At 36.7% G+C, this 24,171-nt stretch overlaps 1 protein-coding gene across 1 annotated transcript in view; it reads right to left on the bottom strand.

Annotated features, from left to right (window-relative positions):
- The window catches only part of LOC130075265 (V-type proton ATPase 116 kDa subunit a 1-like), a gene marked incomplete at its 3' end in the record, with an annotated part of 32,887 nt that extends 19,647 nt beyond the window's left edge, over nucleotides 1-13,240 (bottom strand). Inside the window, exons 1-7 of the mRNA XM_056239843.1 lie at nucleotides 13,083-13,240; nucleotides 9,434-9,590; nucleotides 3,702-3,780; nucleotides 3,442-3,539; nucleotides 2,116-2,244; nucleotides 1,364-1,450; nucleotides 549-631 (exon numbers count right to left, since the gene is read on the bottom strand). Coding sequence (XP_056095818.1) covers nucleotides 549-631; nucleotides 1,364-1,450; nucleotides 2,116-2,244; nucleotides 3,442-3,539; nucleotides 3,702-3,780; nucleotides 9,434-9,550 — 593 coding nt within the window. The remainder of the gene's footprint in view (nucleotides 1-548; nucleotides 632-1,363; nucleotides 1,451-2,115; nucleotides 2,245-3,441; nucleotides 3,540-3,701; nucleotides 3,781-9,433; nucleotides 9,591-13,082) is intronic.
- Between the last annotated feature and the right edge of the window lie 10,931 nt (nucleotides 13,241-24,171).

Here is a 24,171-nt window from a genome sequence, read left to right as displayed (position 1 = left end):
TGGACTCAGAGATGCCAAATCATGTGTGAAAATGATTCTTCATGCTCCCTCCTAACCATTATTTAACAGTTTGAGCCTGATGAATCGCGACATTGTCATTCTGGAATATGGCCATGATGTGTCTTCCTACATGAATAATTAAGAAATGAAAAGCTACACACTCCATCAATTAGGATTAGAAGAACTGTTGCCAAACATATAACATGCTAGAAACATAATAATCACAGCAATAATGATCAAGTCATAGACTCTTAAGTATTTGCCTATTTAAATCCAAACAGTGACTTTTTTTGGCCAGGCAGTGTATATAAACTTAATTTTTCTAGAGTTCAAGCAGTAACTGTGAGCTGTTATCTTTAAGGGATGCCGCTTACGATGTAAAATGATGTGGAAATACACCGAAAGCAATTCCGAAGAATGAGTTCTAGAACACAGTTCTTGATATTACACTGTAATATCTAGAACTGCATATGAAGCATCCATGTTTCAGCTGTCCATTTAAAATAGCTCAATAAGACAGAGACACCAAAACCCACTGACAAACTCACCCAAGCCTGAGAGGAGCGACGCGTCCGACCTCTTTCGGATCCAGTAGATTTGACGACTCTTCCAAAAGAGAAGGATCTTCCATCTGCCAAAAAAGAGAAAACCACAATTCATTAAGTTATTCATCTCTTTCTGTAAAAATGATCTGATTTTAAAGTTCATTCTAGTGTTGGTTTAGGAAATTGTTTTCCAATAAAAGTTGTAGTTAACTTAATATTGTTAGATGCTGAAATTACATTAATAGTTAAAGTACTTCTTTCATATAAATAAAGAACACATTTCTGTGACCTTATGTCATCGTGATTCTTCAATGGAATAACCATTAAAAAGATTTATTTCACAGCCAATCTTGTTATTTAATAATACTCATTCAGCCGATGCACTTATTACAGGGATAACCAGAGGTGATGTGCCTATCTCAAGGGCACAGGGATGGTTGCACATGAATTAGTCCATTTTAGGGTTTGAAAATGCTCATTTCTTTTTGATGTTGTTTAACCCCTGAGCCACACCATCCTCACACCACCCACCACCAGTCTCTGTGAGCACCCAACAAGCTTGTGTAAGAGTAAAGTAAATGATTAAAAGACAACTTAACTGCATACTCTCAAATGATCTTTTACAACTCGTAAAAGAAATATATCACAATAACATGTTAAAGTTCAGATCAGTGTTCAGGAAGCAGAGAAATGTATGGTCAAAAATTTCTGAAAGCCTGAAAGATAGAAAAGAAACACCCTGGTAGGAGCTAATTATCACGGGCACAAAAGGCTGTTTTTTACATTTTCAAGGAGTTTGTGAATAGGGAGTCGAACACCTTGCAGAACTGGTCTTGGGAAGGGCAGTTTGACATCATCATCAGCGGTTGAGATGTGGCCAGGAATTCAGAGAATGGCCTTTCAATCTGTCAGACATGCATCTGCCTTTGTCAGCGCGAACATTATCACAGACATATGGAAAAACATGTTTTGGTTCCTCTGTTTGTGTTACTGTAGTTCTTCATTTGACTATTGAATGGTGGCCATTTTACACGGTAAAGGGGAACAATAAGTTCCCAATTCATTTTAAAAGGAAAAGAAGTGGAACGTGGTAGAACAAAAGCTGTCAAGGATAACGGCACCACAGCAAACTTGAGCATAAAAAAGATTCTTCTAACCAACTGCTAGCAATGTCATCTTTTCATGTCATTGACTCATCAGAGGTGACTTTATTCAAAACTAATTAAATAGTATTTAGCTTTTATTTGGTCAAAGAACAACATGGAGGATAAGTTTATGACAATCTTTTATGGCTTTATTAGCCATTACTTACATGAAACATAGGACAAAATATTACAGTAATCTTCTCATTGAGCTGCAGCATATTTTTACTCGAGCTGAAGCAGTAACAGAAATCATTGTGGTTGCACTGACACGTTTCACACCGCCTGTGTGCAAAACGCCTGTGCACAAGAGAGTCTGCAAGACCACAAGCAAAGCTCCCTGCCTGACATATACCGTGTAAAATGCCTCTAAGACCACAGGAAACTCTAAAAGCTAAAGGTTTAGTAAGATATGAAATAAGGCAGACCTCATCAAAGAACTGCTGTGTTCGTCTGAGGATGTGCTTGAGCTCAGTCAGCTCCAGGAAGTTCTTCTTCAGAGCTTCTTGGTTGGTGTTGATCTCCTTCAGCTCATTCTCCAGCTTTTCAAAGGTGGCCTACAAAAGGACAGAAATTATTTGGTGCACTCAATACTGTTTACAGCTGTCAAATTCACATATATTAGCTCTACTGTTCCAAAAACTAATTAATTAGCTAATAAGCGCAAATAGAGGCAAAATAATAAATTGTGTGTGTGTAAACACATTTTTTAAATGTTTTTGAATTAAGTATCTTAAGCTAGCCAAGGCTGCATTTATTTTATCTTAAATACAGTAAAAATATTGTGAAATATTATTACAAGGTAAAATAACTGTTCTATTGTAATATATTTAAAAATGTTATTTATCTCTGTGATGGCAAAGCTAACTTTTCAGAGGTTATAACGCCAGACTTCAGTGTCAAGTGATTCTTTATAAATCATTCTAATATGCTGATTTGGTGCTCAAGACTTTTTCAGGATGATTTGATGAATAGAAAGTTCAAAAGAACAGCATTTTCATATAATTAATTTAAATTTAAACACTTTTCAACATAATTAACTACTTTTATCAAAACTAGTCAGTATTGAATGAAACAAAAGCCTGTTTGTAATCAACATTTCTCTCTTTCCATCCAGCATCTCTGATCTGTTTTTTAGCACTGTGTCTTCATCACAATGCATTAAGTGATTTGTCTTCTCAGTGAAGGATACATGTAATACTGCCTTAGAATTTGTCCAAAATAAGGTCTCTTAAGCCGAGTACACACTGTTCGATTTATTATCGTCCTTTACGATTGTTGCTTGTCAGACTTTACGAACATGATCTTCGCTGTAAGCCATGTCACACTGTAAGATCTCAGTTGTCATTGATGTCAGACTGTACGAAAGTCAAGACACGTTAAAACAGACGCATGCAAGAAAACTTGTCCAGAGTTTTACATCATCAATCAATGACACGTTCAGTGACTGTGAGCTGCATTACACCCGGGATTGAAATGATGACTACAGAGAAATCTCTGTAGTCATCAAAACGTGATCAAACATGATCAAAAACGTTAACTTTGGTCATGGCTAGTCTTGAAAAACTAAGACAATTTGACGGCCGTCGTCGTAGAAGTCACACTGCAGGACTGCGAGTCAAATTTTGGAACAACCTTCACATAATCCCTTAATATACTGCCACTTTAGTTAGCCATTTTAATTATGGGTTCTGATTATTTCTACTTCTCATTTTCAGCATTATTTTGAGTTGTGCATGAGGGTTTTTTTTTACCTCCAAGTCAATCATGTCTCGTGGAAAAGGGACCTCTGGGTTCTCCCCTGTGTCTACAACAGGTATGTTAGCCTTTTTGATTTCCTTCTCAACAAATCCTTGAAAGAAAAAAAAAACTGATATAAAGTAGAGAAAACAGAGCCAGAAAAAAAAAATGTTCTTGAACTTCTTTCCACTGAATTTAATCAGAACACAGGATGCTGTGTAAGCAATGATTTCAAGCCCACTATGTCAGAGTCAATGCTGACTCAATAACTTACTTAGTTTGCGGTCCATCTCCTCACAGCGACGGACTTCATTCACAAACTTCCTCTGGAAAACGTTCACATCTGGGTTCAACTGCAATTCAAAAGAGAGGAAAAGTAACTGACCTAATAATACACAACTACCATTCTCTCAAAGACAACAATAAAGGAAGCCACATTCACTGCTAGGAGTGTAGGGAAAGATAGCAAAGAAGTCACATTCACATTGGAAAAATGAATACACATGAAATAAAGACAACACTGTTGGCCTTAAATAACTAGAAGAGGGTTCAAGGATGAGTGAGAAGTTCTGAGAACTCTTAGGCCACTTTGAGCATAGTTTCACAATCACTTCCTATATGATGTCATAACGTCTGTGTATCTGTTTGCCACTTAAATCTTCTAAGATTTCTGAGTGTCTCTGTGTGAAAGAACGGCGCCGTTTTTCCTGATACTCAAAACACATGACGCTTACTGGGTTTTCAGCGTCTGCCGTCCTAATATATGAGGACATGAACACATGAACTTCATCTCCAGAGTTGCTTTGAGAGTCACTTCACAAGCTTTTCACTAGCTGCGTTTACATGGACACTTATAATCGGATTGACGGTTCAATCGGATTAAAAAACCTTCATGTAAACAACTTAATCGATCCGATTGAGCTCGATCCCATTGGAATTTCGATCGGATTGAAAGGGGTGGTTTACTCCTTTTGTAATCTGATCGACAGAACATGTAAACACTTGATCGGATTGAAAACCGAAACTGAAAGGACTGCGCATGTGCAATGACGTTGAAATAGCGTAATGACGTATGACTCACGGAACGAGCTGTTCTTCCAGTTGAATAAAGTGTCTTATAAATGAGTTTCCCGATATTATAAAATTCACATTTCACTCAGTGTCTGTGAAGTGGAGCAGGACAATGTTCCTCCAGTCCTCGTTTCAGATTATCATACACGGACAACTGGTTCTGGGCGCGGGGTTTTACTGCGTGATAAATATTTGCAGCAAGGCACAACGGATCAATTCCGATTTAAATCTTGTGACATATACGCAACCCGATTACTTTATTTATCGTTCATGTAAACACCGTGTTCAGATTCATCAATCGGATTGATTTCATTCTGATTGAACCAAAAGGTGTCCATGTAAACGTACCTACTGTTTCATTTGAGAAAAACTACTGTCAAATACATAGTAATAAAATTTCAGTTTAACTTAATATATATATATATATATATATAAAACTAAAAATATATATATATATATATAACTGTATACTAAAATGTACTTCTCAAAGTAATAATAATAATATTTCTAAGGTATATCACAATTACAATTTAAAAGCGTGATTACATTTTTGAAATATAAATAATTTGAATCTAAATTGTATTTAATCATAAAACACAGAATCCCCAAATAATTAAATTGAAAACACAGAATTTAGGGGAAATTAAAAAGGATTTCACAGGACCCTAAATTAAAAGGTTGCTACTCAGTGGAATTTAATTGTGAACAAACAAGTTTACATCTTTACATTCCTTCTCAACAAATATGTGGAAAGGATTTCCTTTACAATAATGGTAAATCGTGATAAATATCGACATCGATATTGTGAAAAAATATTGTGATCATATTTTTGGCCATATCGCCTAGCCCTAATTGTAGTTGATCCAAATCACGCATGTGATTTGTGGATTAATTGCAAAGTTTAACCATCATAGAGTGAAAGTTTATCATTTGTATGTGTTTTGTCTTGCCAATTTAGTACTCGTGCACTGTTATGCACTGTGCGTACACACCCGAAGCACGCACACACAGAGAGGTGGGATTCTGATTTGCGAACAGCGAATTGATTCCCCTTTCGCATCTCCTTGCGCTTGAACGGACACACACACACAATTATGTCAAAATACCCATTTCAGCAAGTATTCTTGAAAACACAGTCAGTTATGTCTTAAGTGAACGTTGAGAAAAAAAATCTGATGTGTATCATGGATCCATGCATTCACTTTTAAAGTGATAGCAGCCTATACATACCTGCTGCTGTCTATGTCATTAATGTTAATCGAACAACAAAACACAGCTTTAACAAAAGCTATATTTAATTTATATACTATAGTGTTATTTTACATTTAGGCCTAATTATTACATTTTTGTACCTGAATGCTACAATTAGACTTTACTTTATTTGTAACTTTGTTATAATGCATTATTATCTATGCATGTAATTAGTGTATTGGTTCTTATTTTTTTTTTCCTTTGCTGAGACGCGAGGAAAGGAAGTGAGGAAAGGAAACGAGGACTCACAAATCTGAAATGAGTGGCACCCACTGTCAGCAATGCTGCTGGGCCAATAACAATAAGGAAGGAATTACAACGACACCATGCATTTTTCTCTGATGTCACTAATGCAGATGTCTATCATTGTTTTGTAGACACTGAGCTCGTCTAAACAAGAAAGGCCATGAAAGCATATCATAGTTTAGATGCTTATTTCCTCAGCGGAACATTCAGTAATATTTAATCGCACCCATTATTATTAATGAAGTTAACACTGCAAGCGTGTAACTTTTGCAGCTTCATTCATTAAAATTGCAGCGATCTAACTTTTAGAGCCTGTAAAGAAATACTCTGACTTAACAAGCCAACTAGACTCTACCTACCACACTAACACTTAGTTGGCAAAATTTAGTTAAAACATTTTTGGCTGGGAATGCTTTTAGGGTCCCACTTTATATTAAGTGGCTTTAAGTACTATGTAGCCTACTTACATCGAAAAATAAGTACAATGTACTTATTGTGTTCATATTGTATTGTAAAACACTTTAGCTGCTATTGAGGTGTGATACGGGTAGGGTTAGGGACAGGTGTGGTGGTATGGGTTGGTGTAAGGGTGGGTTAAGGTGTAATGGGGTGGTGATGGCGCAGTGGATAAGACACATGCCTTTGGTGTGAGAGACCCGGGTTCGAATCCACTGTGAGACACCAATGTGTCCCTGAGCAAGACACTTAACCCCTAGTTGCTCCAGAGGCGTGCGACCTCTGAAATATAGCAATTGTAAGTCGCTTTGGATAAAAGCGTCAGCTAAATGAATAAATGTAAATGTAAGGGAAGGGTCAACCATGTAATTATAAATGTAAGTACATAAATTAATTACAGCTGTAATTACATGCAGGTTTTATAAGTACAATGTAAAAACATGTATGTACACAATAAGTCCATTGTATCAAATTATTAATTTCAATGTAAGTACATAGTAGGTAAAGCCACTTAATATAAAGTGGGACCTATTTTAGTTATAGGAGCGCCTTTTCAGAGGACTAAATTAGAAAATTACCTACTTCAGCACAATAGGAACTACCAGTGATGTAAGAGTAAGTTGATTGGCTGAAACCAAGCCATATGAAACACAGACACCCGCCATTTTTAAAAAGCCGCATAAACACACAGTTTACATATACTTACTTCATGAAAATGGAAAACAGCGATAGATAGCATTTACCTGTCACCTCTGTCTGCGGCATTGTGGTATTTTAATGTGGTATTTTAAAAAAGGCCTTTATTAACCTCCGCAGAGCCGTGTGGAGCACTTTTATGATGAATAGATGCACTTTTATGGATTTCAAAACAGAAATGGCCATTCACTGTCATTAGAGCCCGACCGATATGGATTTTTGGGGGCCGATGCCGATATTAGGGAGTAAAAAAGCCCGATACCGATATATCGGCCGATATTATTGGTGTATATTATAATACAGTAGTAGCAATATTATGTATGTGTATTAAAGTACAGTATACCAGTCAAAAGTTTGGACACTTTCCTATTGGTGTGTACAAACTTTTGATGGGTACTTTACACAGTAGCTATAAACAGAATAAATATATTTTATAAACACGTTTTGCAATGATCACTCAAATGTGGTGATCAAACACTTGTGTGACACAGATATGTAATGGAGGCAGGGGGAATGATAGAATGAGAATTATACAGCTGAGCTGTAACCAAACTAGTTTGCATTGCATGTTATATTATATTATATTATATTATATTATATTATATTATATTATATTATAAATACTGTTGCATAATCTTCACTAATGACTTTGTCTTTTAATTTAGTCATAACTTGTATCAATAAATATATAAAAAGTGTCACTGACAAAACTTTATTATCTTCTATTTTTACTCTTAATTCCTCTAATCTCTACCAGTGGAGGAAGAACTCAGATCTTTTTACTAAAGTAAAATTAATAATATCATAATGAAAACGTTTTTAATTACATATGTACAGTACTTTTATACTATTTTAAATAATCAGTAGGCCTAAGCAAAATGTACTAAACGTGAAACTATAGGCTACTCTTAATGCAAAATGGCCCTATATAAAGTGTTATAATTATATAAATTATTGGAATATTGCTTGATGTTGTAACGTAGCGTTATCAGGCAGAATGAGCTTTAACACGGTGTCTACACACCGGACGCGGCCGTTATTGCTCGCGTCGCAACAGCTGTTTACCCTAGACAAAGCAGAATCAGTTTACTGTCGGAGATCGCTCGCGCCACGCATTTTAATCAATGTTTCATCAACCAATTGCCTTAATAAATAAGAAGTAAATATAGCAGACAATATAATCAGGACTTCTCAGCTGCGCGCTTCCAATAGTCACAAGCTCACACAATACGTGACAGAGGCTTGTAGCAGAGAAATCAATTCTGTGAATTACACTGCGCAAATCACAAGTAGGCTACTACCCACCGGATGAAGAAGGGTTGGCTCTCAGTCACCACAGGCTACATAAAATATTCATTTTATTTTATTTTTCGTGTTCGCATTTATGAGGAAAAAACAATGTTACAGACGCGACAGTTCAGCACTACGGACGTAAGCGCTCTGAAAGCGGCACTAAAATATGCTTTGAAACTTTCACATAGACATCAAACAGAAAGCACAAAACCTTTCGTTTCAAAGTGAATTTCGTTTTGTATTAATTGTATCTTAATTTTAATCAATGTTTCATCAACCATTTGCCTGGATTTAATTTATAAGAAGTAAATATAGCAGACGATAGATAATCTCGACACGGAGGCGCCTGCGGGTGAACTGGAGCTCGTCTCATGAACCGAAACTCAGCGTATAGACCTGAGAATTGAAATATAGCCTATCTATATTGAAATGTCTACTTTTAAACAGAACAATTCAAAACGAAAGACAGACAGACTCATGTAATCGTATGAAATGTGCATTTCTCTCTGGCACGCGTTCACTGAAGATCGCGAGTCAGCATCGTCAACTTCATCTTTGGCTGACACTGACTGAAAACACTTGTTTATTAATAAACAATTAAAATGTCTCCTTGCTATATTTGTTGTATTCATAATCATTACTTTTGCCAGTTCTTGTGACAGCTTTTGGGTGCTTTATTGGCAGCGCCAGCCTTACATGAATCATGTAAGGCTGTGAGTTTCTACTACAAAGCTATTGCGTTTGTGACACTACAATTGTCCTACTGCATAGCCTATTGCTTCTCTCTTAAATCAAAACGCTTGAAATTTCCTTAGTTCAGGCATCCTGGGACCATTCAGCCACCAAATGACATTTTACACACAATGTAAAGCTAACAATGATGTCAGTGTTACTGCTATGAGTCACTATGAATGAAGCGCCTTCTACTGTTGTTTGACAATGAACCGGAAATGTTCCAGGAACAAATATCAATATGAAATGGTCTATACTTACATCTCTAAACTGCACCATTCCAATTTCACCCAGCTCACTGACACAGCAGTAGGCGGACTCAGACTGGAGGAAGAGCTGGGCCAGGGTCATCTCCTCACTGCGGAACAACTCCCCCATAATGCACTGCTCTCTACTCAATGCACTAAGGGGAGAATGTCTGGGGGAGGAAAAGGAGAAAACAAATTATAATAAATAATATAAAGACTAAAATGAAAAGACAAAGAGTAAACGTTGGGGAGTATTTTGTTTGACAGCAAACAATTTGCAGGAGTTTGATTGACACAGGCAATCTGACCAATCATAATCCGCCATTTTGTCCGACAAAGCAGTCAGGAGAGTTAATAGGTTATAACATCGGTGGACTTGAACTTGAAGGACGGTGTGTACTGACGTCTTTCCGCGTTTGAAACAACATTCCTTCTGATGTACATTCATGTTTATTTGATGCTATAAGTTCTAGAAGGAAAAGATGATGGGTTCCTGAGCAGCTTTAACTGAGGCGCTACAGCGATCTGTCACGACACATTCAAGATCCACAAAACCGTATTTATTGCTTAAATGTCATTAAAAAAATTCGAAATGTAACGTTGAGACTTCGTTTCATATCAAAAGTAACCTGCTCTTTCTGTCCCCTTTGCTCTGCGATGTATTTTTCACTGCGTGAGAACATGATGTGTGGCGTGAGAGCGGCATGGCTTGTCGGACAAAGCAACAGTAACTAAAGAGGGGAGGTCTCTTTGCGAATCAATTGGTTAAGCCACATTTGCTGTGCAAATGCAGAATATTTTACTTTGACCAAGAGGAAGGAAGACAGGCCCTTAAAACAGTACATTAGCATGTTTAACCTCGGTTGCCCCACTTTACACAAACAATTCTGATCTCTTTACTGATTTTGTGCAAATTTTGTTATGCTTCCAGACCTGTGAGATGACGATGCCACAGCTAAATGCTCTGTCATGGTGAGCTAAACTTCATTGGATATGGCAGATGGTTTACGAAGTCAACAAAATCATGGGAATGTTCTGTTTTCAAGGCTTTACTATTCAAAGGTCATCCGACAGTACTGTTCTTTAAATAACTAAAAAAATAATTAAAAATTAGATAAATATAATATCATTGTGCATGGCAAAACCCTACTCCAAGCAGTTTAAAGGTAAAACTTCTGCCTCATTTCATAACACCAAAAGCACAATTTTCCATCTAGACAAGGCCTATGTAAAAAACACTACACAACATCTTGAACTAATGATTGCTTAGAAACAATAAAAAAAGCTTCCGCAATGAATCTTGTGCCCAGAGGACAGGACACCCAAGGAATGTTATGCTTCTGTGCCGCTACACCATTCTCGTGGCATGTGATGCTCGAAACAGCTATGGGAATAAGCACATGCAATCTCAGAGGAATGAGGAAAACACACAGGAGCATTCAGTGATTACACAGAATAACCTCATGAACTTAACTTTCCCTGGACCTACAGCTACAACTGCAAGGAATGTGCTCTCCTAGGGCATCTTCTCAGTGCAATGCATCTGGTCCTCTCAAAGGAGTGAACTTTAAATTGTAGCCCAAAGCAGTCCTTCACTTTGTGTGAAAGAAGTTTACGATTCATTAAGAACGATTGTACGATGGACTCCACTCACAGGGAGTGGATTAAGGATTAAGCTGCACCATGTGACTCTCCATACTAAACATTACCAACACAGAGGCACTTTGTGGCATGTTAAGACACAAATAAAATCGATAGAGCACAAAAAGGCATGTAATGCTTTTGTTAGGTCCATTTTACAACTTTTAAGTGCAGTATTGATTGCATGGGTAATTCCACACGTGCTGAATAATGCAACACTTTGGGGAATTATCAAGATGCAGATAGTCTTTCAGCTGTCTCTGTGTATCCTTCTCTGTTTTCCATTCTCCTGCACAACTACATACAGCTACCCCAGCATCATCAGGTATCAGTCAGTGCAGAGTCTTTGAAAAATATATCCTTCAATGAGACCGCATATTAATAATGTGAACACCTGTGGTAGGGCGCCTAATCAGGTTTAATCTGAGTAATTTGTACTGCTATAATCTGACTAACTAAATTGAGCAAATCGGTGCCAGAGCAATAGAATAGAACAGAATGGAACATAATAGAATTAGAATAGAATAGATGTCTATATGGCCTCATGAAATCATGAAAACGGTTGAAGGTACAGTTGTCCAACAAGTCAAGTCAACTTTATGTTTTATATACTAAATTGATTTTTTTTTATAGCTCTTTATACTAAATTGATTTTTTAATAGCTCTTTTTACTATTATAGATTTGGACTTTTGAATGACAAGGACAAAGGCCTATGATTGTCTCTGGTTTATTTATGCTCTATATTATAATTTGTATTTATTGTTACTTTATTGCTGGTCTTAAGGTTTATGCACCACCACTATTTGTGTGATAACAGTGGTCTTTTTAGATGTGCAGTATGACGACCGTTTACATGGTCTACATGTTTTGCTCTACTGTATGGATTGTTTAGGCGAGATACATCCTGTGATTGATTTATTCTGTGATTGATTTAGAATTTATTTATAAATTCTTATCTATTTTTATTTCTTTTTAATGTCTTATTTTTATTCTGGAAATGCAGCATACACTGTGCCCAAGACAAATTTCCCTAAGGGGACAATAAAGTATACAATACAATATACAACAGAAATAAAGTTACAAAGTAGCTTCACAGTAATAAACAGGAAAGTAATCAAATGAATGGTGCGACTTCATTCAAACATCAAATTCTGAAGTAAAGCAGCTGTAGCAAGGTAACAGTGCCATTATTCAGCGCAATTCAGTTTAATGTTGAACCATATCAGCACAATACTGTACCATACAACAGGGGTTTTCAATATTTTAGATGCCTCGCTCGGACCCCCAAATATGATTATCCACGTTGAAGGGACCCCATCCTAAAATGCTATTATGTTACATTATTACGTTTTTTTCTGTTAGATATATTATTTAAAAAAAAATAATCTTTAAATAAAATGTTATGTTAATTATATTGTTGAATATTTATTAGGTTTAATCTTTTTTTTTTAAAATTATGTATTTATTTCCACATCAGTTAAATTGCTAAATGGTGAGCGATCCAAAAAAAATAACACTTGTTTTTAGACTTATACTATACTACACAGTCACCCAGAGGACATGACTTGCGATGTAATGCAAAAACGCGTATTTTCATCGTTGAACTGAGAAGGAGTAAACCGTAAACACAGACACCGGCTTATTAACTAACTAGCCTGACAGAGGACATTAGTGTAACGTTAGCTGTCAAGCCAAGCTTATGGGTCAACAAGTAACGTTAGTGGGGCAAAGTGCCACTTTATTCACTTCAGTATTATGCTATGAAAGATGGCAGGGGTCTCTTATAAAGTTCCAACTTAAACATTAAAACAACTAAGCAGCCATATTAGAGAGTAAAAGCGCTAATGCTAATGATCCTCGACAGGTTGTTACCTCAGAGAACTTAAACACTCAACAACGTATCCCAAAACCCTGAAAGAAAACACGCTAACGTATTCTGTTCTAAATTCAACTCACCGGACGTTTAAAAATAGCTAATAAGTGAGAATAAAGTTATTTTAGTAAGAACAATGTAACTTACTGAGTTTAAACGGTTGAAATTGAAGTGCTGTAGTTGTCTGGATCCTCTGCGTCGTAAGCATCAGCTGACCAGAACGAGGCAGAGCGAACATGACGTCATGAACAGCCCAGTCCTGCTCACGTGACCGAGATTACCTGGGCAGGGGAGAAGAAGAGAGGTTTCGAGGACAGTGAATGTGGAAATGGGAGGGTATCTGTTTGTGAGCTGGTGCTTTCTTTCCGTTTTTATTTCTTTACTTAGCATATTTCTTATTATGTCGATAAATATTTACCAGCAACACTGTTGTTCTTTTAGTGCTATATCAGTGATGACTTTCTCAAAGTTTAAACATTTTGTATTGTTTTATGTGTTTTTTCTCACACTATTTTCACTGTTCCTCGCTCCCTTTTGGTATCTGTGGTTTGCTTTTTGTATGATGGTGCATGGTGGTTACCTTGGTAAAGACCACTTCCTGTGTCTGTCACAATATCTTTGACCATACTTTGTCCCTTTGATCCTCCAGGAGTACTTCCCTAAATAAAGCAGCTCGGTAGAAAATAGTGATGTCATTGTCCAGCTCAGTTCAGTTCTCATTCAATAGTGTCAGCACAGTCAAATCAATAATATTGCTAAATATTATGTGTCCCCAACTAAGCAAGCCAGAGGAGACTGTGGCAAGGAACTGAAGAAGAAAAAAACTCTGGGAGAAACCAGGCTCAGTAGGGGGGCAGTTCTCCTCTGGCCAAATAAATCAACATGGTGTGGATATGATTCCAGGCCTTAAATTGATGCCAGAGCAAATGAATAGAATAGAACAAAACAGAATAGAATAGAATAGAATAGAATAGAATAGAATAGAATAGAATAGAATAGAATAGAATAGAATAGAATAGAATAGAATAGAATAGAAGTCTTTATGTCATCACAAACCCAGAAAACTCAAAATTGAGCTTGATGTAACCCTCTTCTATATCATTCAGCTGGGTTCCTTTTTACCTTTTTTATTCAAAAGTGACCAGTATTCATTTTCAACAGCAGAGAATCTCAAACAGTGGCTTGATCTTGAGAACTCTAATGCCAAGAGGTCACTGCCTGTAGAATCTGTCACTGCCTCTTTAATGACACACAGAGGAGGATGGGTGAACCAGCACCAGTGTGAAAATTTAGAGTCACAAGGTTGACGGGACTATTCCAAAGTGCTGTGAGCAAACAAACCATAAATAAGAGAGTTCAAATCATTCAACACGATATGGTCTATGACGTATATGGGTTAGGGAGGTTATCAAGGAATGCGACAGATTTAAAACAAGTTTAACTCAGCTAATCTCAATGCGAAAAAGTGGAACAATTTAGTAAAAAATTATATTCAATGAAAGAAAATAGCGCTTGTTCGTCCTGGACATATTATTAAAGGATTAACTCAAAACAATAAAAAAAAAAAAAAAAAAAAAAATTCTGTCATCATTTAGCCTACTCTGTCATTCCAAACCTATATGCAACATTCTTTCTTGTTTACAGCAAAAAAATAAGAAAAAAGATAGGCTAATATCCAACATTCTCTAAACTTATTTTTAATATAATGTATATTTATATAATCAATATGTTTATCTGGTTCACAAAACCAATATGATTCATGAACTCCTTAATTTGTAATGATCCGTCTTCATCTCACTGATCTGTCGCAACAGTTTCTGGGTTATATCAGCCATAAATGTCAGTTTCACATCCAAATGATATGGCTTCAGATACATAAATATACAGTTCACAAGTAGCATGGACTATTTTAGGGTAGGCCTACTGTAATGATGCTGTTGTATCCTTTTTGAAGTTCTAACCCCTCATTAATTGTAACTGCTTGGAAAAGAGCAACCAGGACATTCATAAACATTTTTTTTTTATCCATAAATTATGAGAGGGCATCTTACAAGTGCACATCGGGTTATAGATAATTTCTTAGTAGTCATGATCCTCCTCAACATGTAACTTGAGGCCTCAAGTGTGTTTGTTAGTGAATGGCAGGCTATGACAGGCTGTGATATCTGTTGGTTGCAAAAACCAAAAAAAAGCATTCACCATATGGAATACTGTCCTCGCTGGCTTCTATTACTCTTGAAGAAAGTGTTTGTGGATCTGCACTGCAGATTCTGCAGCATGTGTGGGTATTCTTATTGTTTAGCATATTGGTGTGTTTGAACGTGGTATTGTTTTTATGGCATGTAATGGCCTTATTATATAAACACGTAGGCCTATTAATGTTCTGTACATTCCCAACTATATGTATAGTGGGACTTCTAGACCTTAAGAGTTTTTTATTAACTGTTTTTGAGTGAAAGTGTGTTAGAGACAGTAACGCAAAATAGCTACACAAGTGTAAAGAGTTATAAAGGATGATTATTTATTACGATGACACTACTTTGTTAAATGCTTTCTACATTTATTAGGTAGCATAATATGACTGCAACTTTTTTTTATTTCGAGTGCAGAGAGTGCGCATGGCCGCATGGCTGCATGCCCCCATGTGCTTTTTTAACAGATAAAGCGTGACCTGGAGGCTACTGATGGTATATGTACTACACCCTCAAACCACCAGGAGGCACTAATGAACAACACATTAGCACAGACCATACAACGTCATCCTACCTGAGGGGCTGTGAAAATGAAAACACACCTAGATGTTTTAAAGACTCGTTGGTCATCAAAATATAGTAGTACCATACTAGTTTTGCTAACAACACTTTTAAAAAGGAGGACACTTGAGTTCTGGTTTGATGCTATCTCACTGGCCTAGAACTAGATACAAATTTAACTGTGATGCCTGAAGAAAAGCATTTTATTCTTAGATAGAGCCAGGACTTATCATATATTTCCCAAGATACAGAGTATATTGTGAAATTTCGAAGTCCATCAAAAAAGAAATAACCCATCTGAAGTGCAAAGAAAACACCTAGACTGCAGGGAAATGAACCGTGCAAAAACCGCTTCAGGCTGCATGAACAGGCTTCCTGTCTGTGAGGTTTTTCACAAGTTATATTTCACTTAACTGACACTGAGATTATTTTGTCTTTGAATGATATATCATTTCCCTTACTGCCAGAAGCTCTACTCTCTTGCCAACTTTTTAGCCTGTTTTATGTTTTCTTATAAATTATTATTATTATGAAGGTTTTTATGGCTTTTTCACAGTTATAAATTCCTTTTCATGAACAAAATGTGAGCATGCCTTTGACTTATCTTATAAATAAGCAATAATATAAACACCAAAAAGGCACAGGAGGTTAATACATCTCAAGAAACCTCAGAGAAACTTATGCTATAGTCCTGTGGTGTTTATTTGTACAGTACGAAGGCCCCGGGAAGCATAATAACACACGGAAGTAAACCAAACTAAGTTGAAAATAGTATCCTACTGTTTTTAGGGGTAAAAAAAATGATGTGCCTTTTTAGTTGCATGCTTTGGGAAAGAAGGTGTCAATGTGCTGTCCCACAAGAGACTGCATGTACTTCTTATTGCAAAAGCCTCTGGTTTCATAACATTACCTCAGGCTCTTTGATCTCATTTGATGGTTCCCATGTGACAGAAGCATGAGGTACAGCCGGTTTGTGTAAGAGTTGCACATTTAGTTGCTTTTAGATTTACCTTTCAGTCTCCCAGAACCTCAGTTTCACTCTTCAATAATAAGATTCCAAAAGGTTTTTTTTAAACATTTTTTGATACCATAAGAACCATTTTTAGTTCCACAAAGGCAGCTGAAGGTATTGACTTCCATAAAGACGATGGAAGTCAATGACGACTGTAAACTGTTTGTTTAGATACCAACATTCTTCAAAATGTCTTATTTTGTGTTCAACAGAAGAAAGAAACTCATACAGGTTTGGAATAACATGAGGGTGAGTAAATGATGACAGATTTTCATTTTTGGGTGAACAATCCCTTTAAGAAAGATTTCAGAAAAAAAAAAATCTTTAAAGGTTTTCGAGGAACCATTGATGGCTGATGCCAATAAAGAACCTTTATTTTTACGAGTGTATCAGTCTCATATATTAGTTACTCTCATACTCTTAAAAATAAAGTTTTTTTATTATTATTATTATTATTTTTTTTTATTTATTTCAATATTTTAATTTTAATGGCATGTTCCATAGTGACATCATGCCCTGCTATTAAAAAGTCTATAACATTCATTACATGACACTCATCAACTGGATTGTATGCTGTTCTTCAACATCCTTATGATTGACAGGCCAAGAGCAAGAGCCAGAGCGCGCATTTGAGATGTTTAAAATGTGCTTCCTTCTCACATTCCTCGCTCGAAGCCACACAATTCCATTGATCTGTTTTTCAAACTTTGTCGTGATTTAGTGCCCACTGGAGACAAGTTTAGTCTTAAGAGCTGTATCTTGCTTCACCCCTTAGGTCGCTCATATTTCAACCGAATCACCACTAGAGTATGTCCTAATTTAATCAAAGGATTGATCAACTGAAGAAGACAAGATAATAGTTGTTTATGGACACACACACCTGCAGCACACACACACAAGAATTTTCTGGTTATTGTTGTGTTTTCTGTGGGCTGGAACAGAGTAGTAGGCCTACAGATGATCTCCCTTTCGATAAAGCAGTATGGCTGTTAGATTCTACGGGCTCACTTTCAAGAGCTTTAAATAAATAAACTTCATTAATGTGACATTCTCCAGTAGACAGATGGAACGAGACGAAAGCCTGCGAGAATGGGGAAAAGATTGTGTTCCCTCATTCACATGTCTATTGCGACCTATTTCGTCTATATGCAAATATTGATGTTATTTGCTGCTTCTTAAAGCTTTAATTAAGGCTGGAACACATTATGCAACTTTTAAAATCTGTACTGATTTTAAAACACTAGGCATAATCATACACTTGTCGACTTTGTAAAAGGCAGAGGAAAAACTAGTCATTATACATCACAAATTACCAGACGCTTAAGTCGTTATTACTAATATATTATAGGCATATACCAATTTACTTCATAATACTTTGGAGTGTAGAAAATGTAATTGTGGTCTTGTCAAACTACACTGCAAAGTCATTTTCTTAATCAATATTTAGGCCTTGTTTTCAAGGAAAATAATCGAAGAAAAAAAAAAAAAATATTTATAGGCTATAGCCTATCCATTCTGCTTGACATAGATTGACAGTTAAATCGTGGACATCCAGTATTTTATGGCCAAAAGCCAGCTTCTCTAGTTCATCGCTCCTGTATGTAAAAAAGAAAATTAAAAAACCTGAGAGGAAAGGTTTATAAAATGAGTGGGCGTGGCCTGATTACATTTGAGTGGGTGTGGTCATGATTCATGCTGTACAGCTGTACAAACGCTACTCAAGGTAATTCTGGAGTAAGAGGTGGTCTGAGGTAATCAATCGGGATACACCTTTTCCTATCAGCCTTTTGAGTGACCCTGCCTCAGTGATAACATTGTTTCTCACACACATCATTATGACCTGCCATCCCCTTTCCATTGTTCTCATAATAGGAACATGTCCGTTTATTTTTACTGGTGAAAGATTTAGTTGATTACAGCGAGAATTATTCAACGAAATGTAAAAAACTGGCAGAAACTCTCAAATCCACCAATTCTTTAAAAACACAGACCAACACAACCACACACACATCAATAAACCATAAAATGAATTGGATGACCTCAAAGGAAGCTTGAAGTACATGTAAAATGAATTCTCGCTGGCAGTCCTGCAGAAATGGAATAATTCAGATCCATTTGTACTGATAAAGCAGCTGCTAAAGAGAGATTAATTCTTCGTTCAGCATGCAAACACACAGCATGATCCCATAGAAAATAGATCAGATATAACGGAACATAAACACACACATAGATTCTCTCTGCAGGCATGATCCTGAAATGATGATCTAGATTCCTATGTCCTATGTGCATCTGCTCGCCCTTTCAGAGGAAGAAAAACAAATATTACTTTGAGATAAAGAAAATTGCAAGGAAACAGGCAGAAAGTCTATAGTTCAAGTGTGTTTTGATCTTTTCTAAGACGTTTGTAGAATAAATAGCTGAGAATGACCAAAATAGCTGCGTTCTGTGGGAAAACATGGCGACAAAACACAATTAACACAACATAAACTTGGAAATAGAAAGTTTCGGGTTTTAAAAACAGAGAAAGATTCTGATGTAACTGAATAAGAAATAGTTCACGGAAGTCATGTTTAAGTGAAATAATGTGTGACTTTGAGCATGTGAATTCCTTACAGAAGGTCAGATGTTCTTGCTTCCATTGAAGAACTGAACAAGATGTTGTTTGGATCATGCTGAAGAACATGATCATCAGTTTTCATACAAGCGTGAATTTCAAGTATACTGCTGTCATTCAAGCAAAAAAAAGGTCATAATAAATATGACATTCATTGTATATTTTCAATTAAACTTCACACAAACCTTTTAGGTGATAATAGAATATGAAGATGTTAAAAACTTTAAAGATTGATGATGTTAAAAGCTTTAATTAAAAAAAAGCATGACATATGAGACATTAAATACATTTTTACAGCATTTATAAAATATAGAAAACAATAAAAACCTTGTCCCACTCCCAAGAGTACATAGTTTAATTTGAAGCAGATCTGGAGAGGAACCTGTTTATGTGGGCAACCATACAACAAATTACTAAACCATTAATCAAAACAGATATGGCAGAAACAGGTCAACAAATTTATTTCTTACATAATTCATTCATTTGACATTTCATGATTGATATAACAAAATAATATATGACCATATGAAATTACCAATTGCATTTTCTGCCATGCAGTTATATTACAGCTGTATACTTTCTTGATGCTAATTAAATCCTAAAAGATTATATATAATCTTTATTATATTAATAATTGACTCCGGGCCGCTGAATTATTAGAAAAATTATTAGAATAATTTCTAATGCATTTAATCCCAAGCCTCCATTGCTAATTCCAAAACATCATTTTAGAGCTAGTAACAGAGACTTGAGCCACTGATATAGCAGACTAATGCTGTTATTAATGCCGTTATAAGAGAGAGAGAGAGAGAGAGAGAGAGAGAGAGAGAGAGAGAGAGAGAGAGAGAGAGAGAGAGAGAGAGAGAGAGAGAGAGAGAGAGAGAGAGATTTAGTGTAGTGAATTACCTGAGTTTGTGTGTCTCTTCACAGTGTTCGGCAGCAGCGTCTCTACTAATAGCGAAACTGTAAGTTTATCTGCTCCAAGAACAGCGCTGTTATCAGAATCAAGCATTCAACTGCCCCAGTATAATGGAAAATGTACACATACAGTGTAACAATATAACACATAACATTTAGCTTTTTGTGAAAAAGCATATCAGTTCATATTTGAACTGATCCCAACAAACCATCAGAAAAAAAGTATCATTGTTGAGCCCTGCATGAAGTTGTTTTCTGCACCCGATGGAGTAAATGCTCCATAAACAGAGCATGAAATAAGTTGACAGTTTGGATGGTGAGAATATTCAGTGTTATGAAAGGATGTGCAGCATACAGCAAGCATCTTTTTTTTCTTTTTAGAATATAGTGATCTGAAAGGGAGGATATGTCAAACAGGATGAACTTAAGGCAGTGGTTAGAGAAAACAATATATTCCATCAAGATATATGATATATTACCCTGTGAAAAGTAATTTGAAACATTCGTTGCCTCCTGTATGACAAAGGAAACTCACACACATCATGAACACTTGAAGCAGAGATGGCTCCCACCTTTCATCTTTCAGTGCTCATTAATGTGATCATCACCATGATCACTTCTCGCTCTTGTTCCTTTTCCACTGTGAGTCTCACCTTAATGAGCTCTAATCGGGTCAGAGGCGTAAAGGAATGTCCTGGTTATGCAAGAGCTCGCCTCTCCCCCCAGGGAAAGTCACAGAGGTTAAAAATGAGACGGTGAGAAAAGGAGGCTTGTCATACTGTTACAAAAAGTCAAGGGAGACAAAGAGAAACCAGGAGATTGCATAAGCAAATTCATTATTCATTAATTGATTATCTGTCATTATTTACTCACCCTCGATCCATCCGCTCTCAGGGCCTCTTACACCAAGAATGCAACTACACTCACCTAAAGGATTATTAGGAACACCATACTAATACTGTGTTTGACCCTCTTTCGCCTTCAGAACTGCCTTAATTCTACGTGGCACTGATTGTGCTAAAAGCATTCTTTAGAAATGTTGGCACTGAAGGTGCTGAAAGCATTCTTTAGAAATGTTGGCCCATATTGATAGGATAGCATCTTGCAGTTGATGGAGATTTGTGGGATGCAAATCCAGGGCACGAAGCTCCCGTTCCACCACATCCCAAAGATGCTCTATTGGGTTGAGATCTGGTGACTGTGGGGGCCATTTTAGTACAGTGAACTCATTGTCATGTTCAAGAAACCAATTTGAAATGATTCGAGCTTTGTGACATGGTGCATTATCCTGCTGGGAGTAGCCATCAGAGGATGGGTACATGGTGGGCATAAAGGGATGGACATGGTCAGAAACAATGCTCAGGTAGGCCGTGGCATTTAAACGATGCCCAATTGGCACTAAGAGGCCTAAAGTGTGCCAAGAAAACATCCCCCACACATTACACCACCACCACCAGCCTGCACAGTGGTAACAAGGCATGATGGATCCATGTTCTCATTCTGTTTACACCAAATTCTGACTCTACCATCTGAATGTCTCAACCGAAATCGAGACTCATCAGACCAGGCAACATTTTTCCAGTCTTCAACTGTCCAATTTTGGGGAGCTCTTGCAAATTGTAGCCTCTTTTTCCTATTTGTAGTGGAGATGAGTGGTACCCGGTGGGGTCTTCTGCTGTTGTAGCCCATCCGCCTCAAGGTTGTGCGTGTTGTGGCTTCACAAATGCTTTGCTGCATACCTCGGTTGTAACGAGTGGTTATTTCAGTCAAAGTTGCTCTTCTATCAGCTCGAACCAGTCGGCCCATTCTCCTCTGACCTCTAGCATCAACAAGGCATTTTCGCCCACAGGACTGCCGCATACTGGATGTTTTTCCCTTTTCACACCATTCTTTGTAAACCCTAGAAATGGTTGTGCGTGAAAATCCCAGTAACTGAGCAGATTGTGAAATACTCAGACCGGCCCGTCTGGCACCAACAACCATGCCACGCTCAAAATTGCTTAAATCACCTTTCTTTCCCATTCTGACATTCAGTTTGGAGTTCAGGAGATTGCCTTGACCAGTACCACACCCCTAAATGCATTGAAGCAACTGCCATGTGATTGGTTGATTAGATAATTGCATTAATAAGAAATTGAACAGGTGTTCCTAATAATCCTTTAGGTGAGTGTATATTGGAATATTCTTGATCAGTCAAGCATCACTTCAAAGCGTCATCAGCTGCGCTCAAGGGATCTGCCCTCATGATGTTAAAGTTTGGTTATCATAATCAATATTAATAAAGTTAAAATATGTTAGATGTATGGTTTATTTAAACTGCAAGGTAAAACATAAATTAAAATCATTGTGAAGGGGGAGAAGAATTTATACATGCTTCAGGTTTTTCGATAAGAAAGACTTCCGCACATCCACCCAGATGTGCATTAACAGTTTAAGGCAGATTATCAGAGAATAATGAAATTTCAGTTTGTTTCTCATCCAAAATGATCATATCATATGACTTTGAACATTGTTAATGCATGGAAAAGAGTGATACAAATGTTGTGTTTTATACTTATAGTGAGAAAATTATGAGAGAATATGTATTTTTGACTGAATTATTCCTGACAGGTTTGACACCTTATTATTATTATTATTATTAATATGATATAATCAAATAAAATAAAAAGCTAAATCACTGAGCTTGTTTTGTTTATACCAAAGAATTTAAACCTGCGATTGAAAACATTACCTGCCAAACCGACAGACTATTTTGTCTATGTTTCAGAACTTCAGTAAAAAAGGTTATGCTTCATCAGCTTCATAATGCCCTTCTGGCATCCACAGGTTATGTAACTCCAAAGGTGAGTAACTCAGACCACTGATCTGATGGATATTATGAGATTCCTCTTTGTTCCCATATGTTTTGAATTCCTGATCCCTTTCCGGAATTTTCCTTGTTACTGCAGCCCTCTGCTGTGGGGAATTGGAGGATGAGATTAGAGATGACATTTCAGAATGAGTTTCAGTTGCACCATAATCATGTCACAGTGTGATGGAGGGCAGGGAAACTGAGGAAAGTTTCAGAGATGAAATAAAACTCAGAGTTGCAGTGCGGCTCGTTTCATCAGTATCAAAGATAGACAGTTCCTTTAAGGACATAGAGAAAACACACTCTGGTTCTTAAAGTGGAACCTTTAAGTGTTCTGCAGCACTTCATAGAACCTTTAAGGGGTTCCCATTATGGGATCATTTTATGGATTTAGTTTTTTAATTCATTTGAATTAGTTATCCATTTTAATTCAATTTGATGAATTAAACAAGCTCGTAAACAATTTATCAGTATAGGGGGAAAAAAGAAATAACCCTTTAAACATGACATTCCTATACAGAACCTTGTTGTCATAAAGGGTTCTTTAGAATTGAGTCAAGATTGAACCCCATTGACCCTTTTATTCTAAGTGTTTTTTTTAAATAACTAAACGTTTTTATAATGAAAAAGCAGTACAATGTCAGCATGTCATTTCAACAATTTTATGTACTGTATAATGCATACTGTCATTATATTATACATGTCAATATAATATTGGCCACCATTATATTGGGAGTGAGGAGGAGTAATGCAGCATGGTTAGAAGGTGAAGACAGAAACAGAGGGAAAGCGAAAAGAAAGGATAGGAAAGAGAATCAGTTCATCTGAAAAACAGCAATGCGTTCCTCTAATTCCTCTGGGAAACAGGAACTCCAGAGATCAGGGTGGGAGTGTGTATATATGCGTGTGCAGGAAGAATGCTAACATGCAGAGGAAGAACACATTAAAACAAGAATTATTGGCAGATGTCAATGTTGTCTAACCTGTGTGTGCGTGTGTGTGTGTGTTTGAGGAATGCAGGAACATGCTCTCTTCTTAAACACAGACTGGCATTTCCTGTTTGCGTCTTTGAATATTCAGAGTAAAAG

The sequence above is a fragment of the Rhinichthys klamathensis genome, unplaced genomic scaffold, assembly GCF_029890125.1.
Source record: "Rhinichthys klamathensis goyatoka isolate OS25496 unplaced genomic scaffold, OSU_Roscu_1.1 h1tg000571l_1, whole genome shotgun sequence".
In the NCBI taxonomy this organism is placed as follows: Eukaryota; Metazoa; Chordata; class Actinopteri; order Cypriniformes; family Leuciscidae; genus Rhinichthys; species Rhinichthys klamathensis.
The sequence above is the reverse complement of the archived record's forward strand: the minus strand, read 5'-3'. Positions and strand labels throughout refer to the sequence as shown.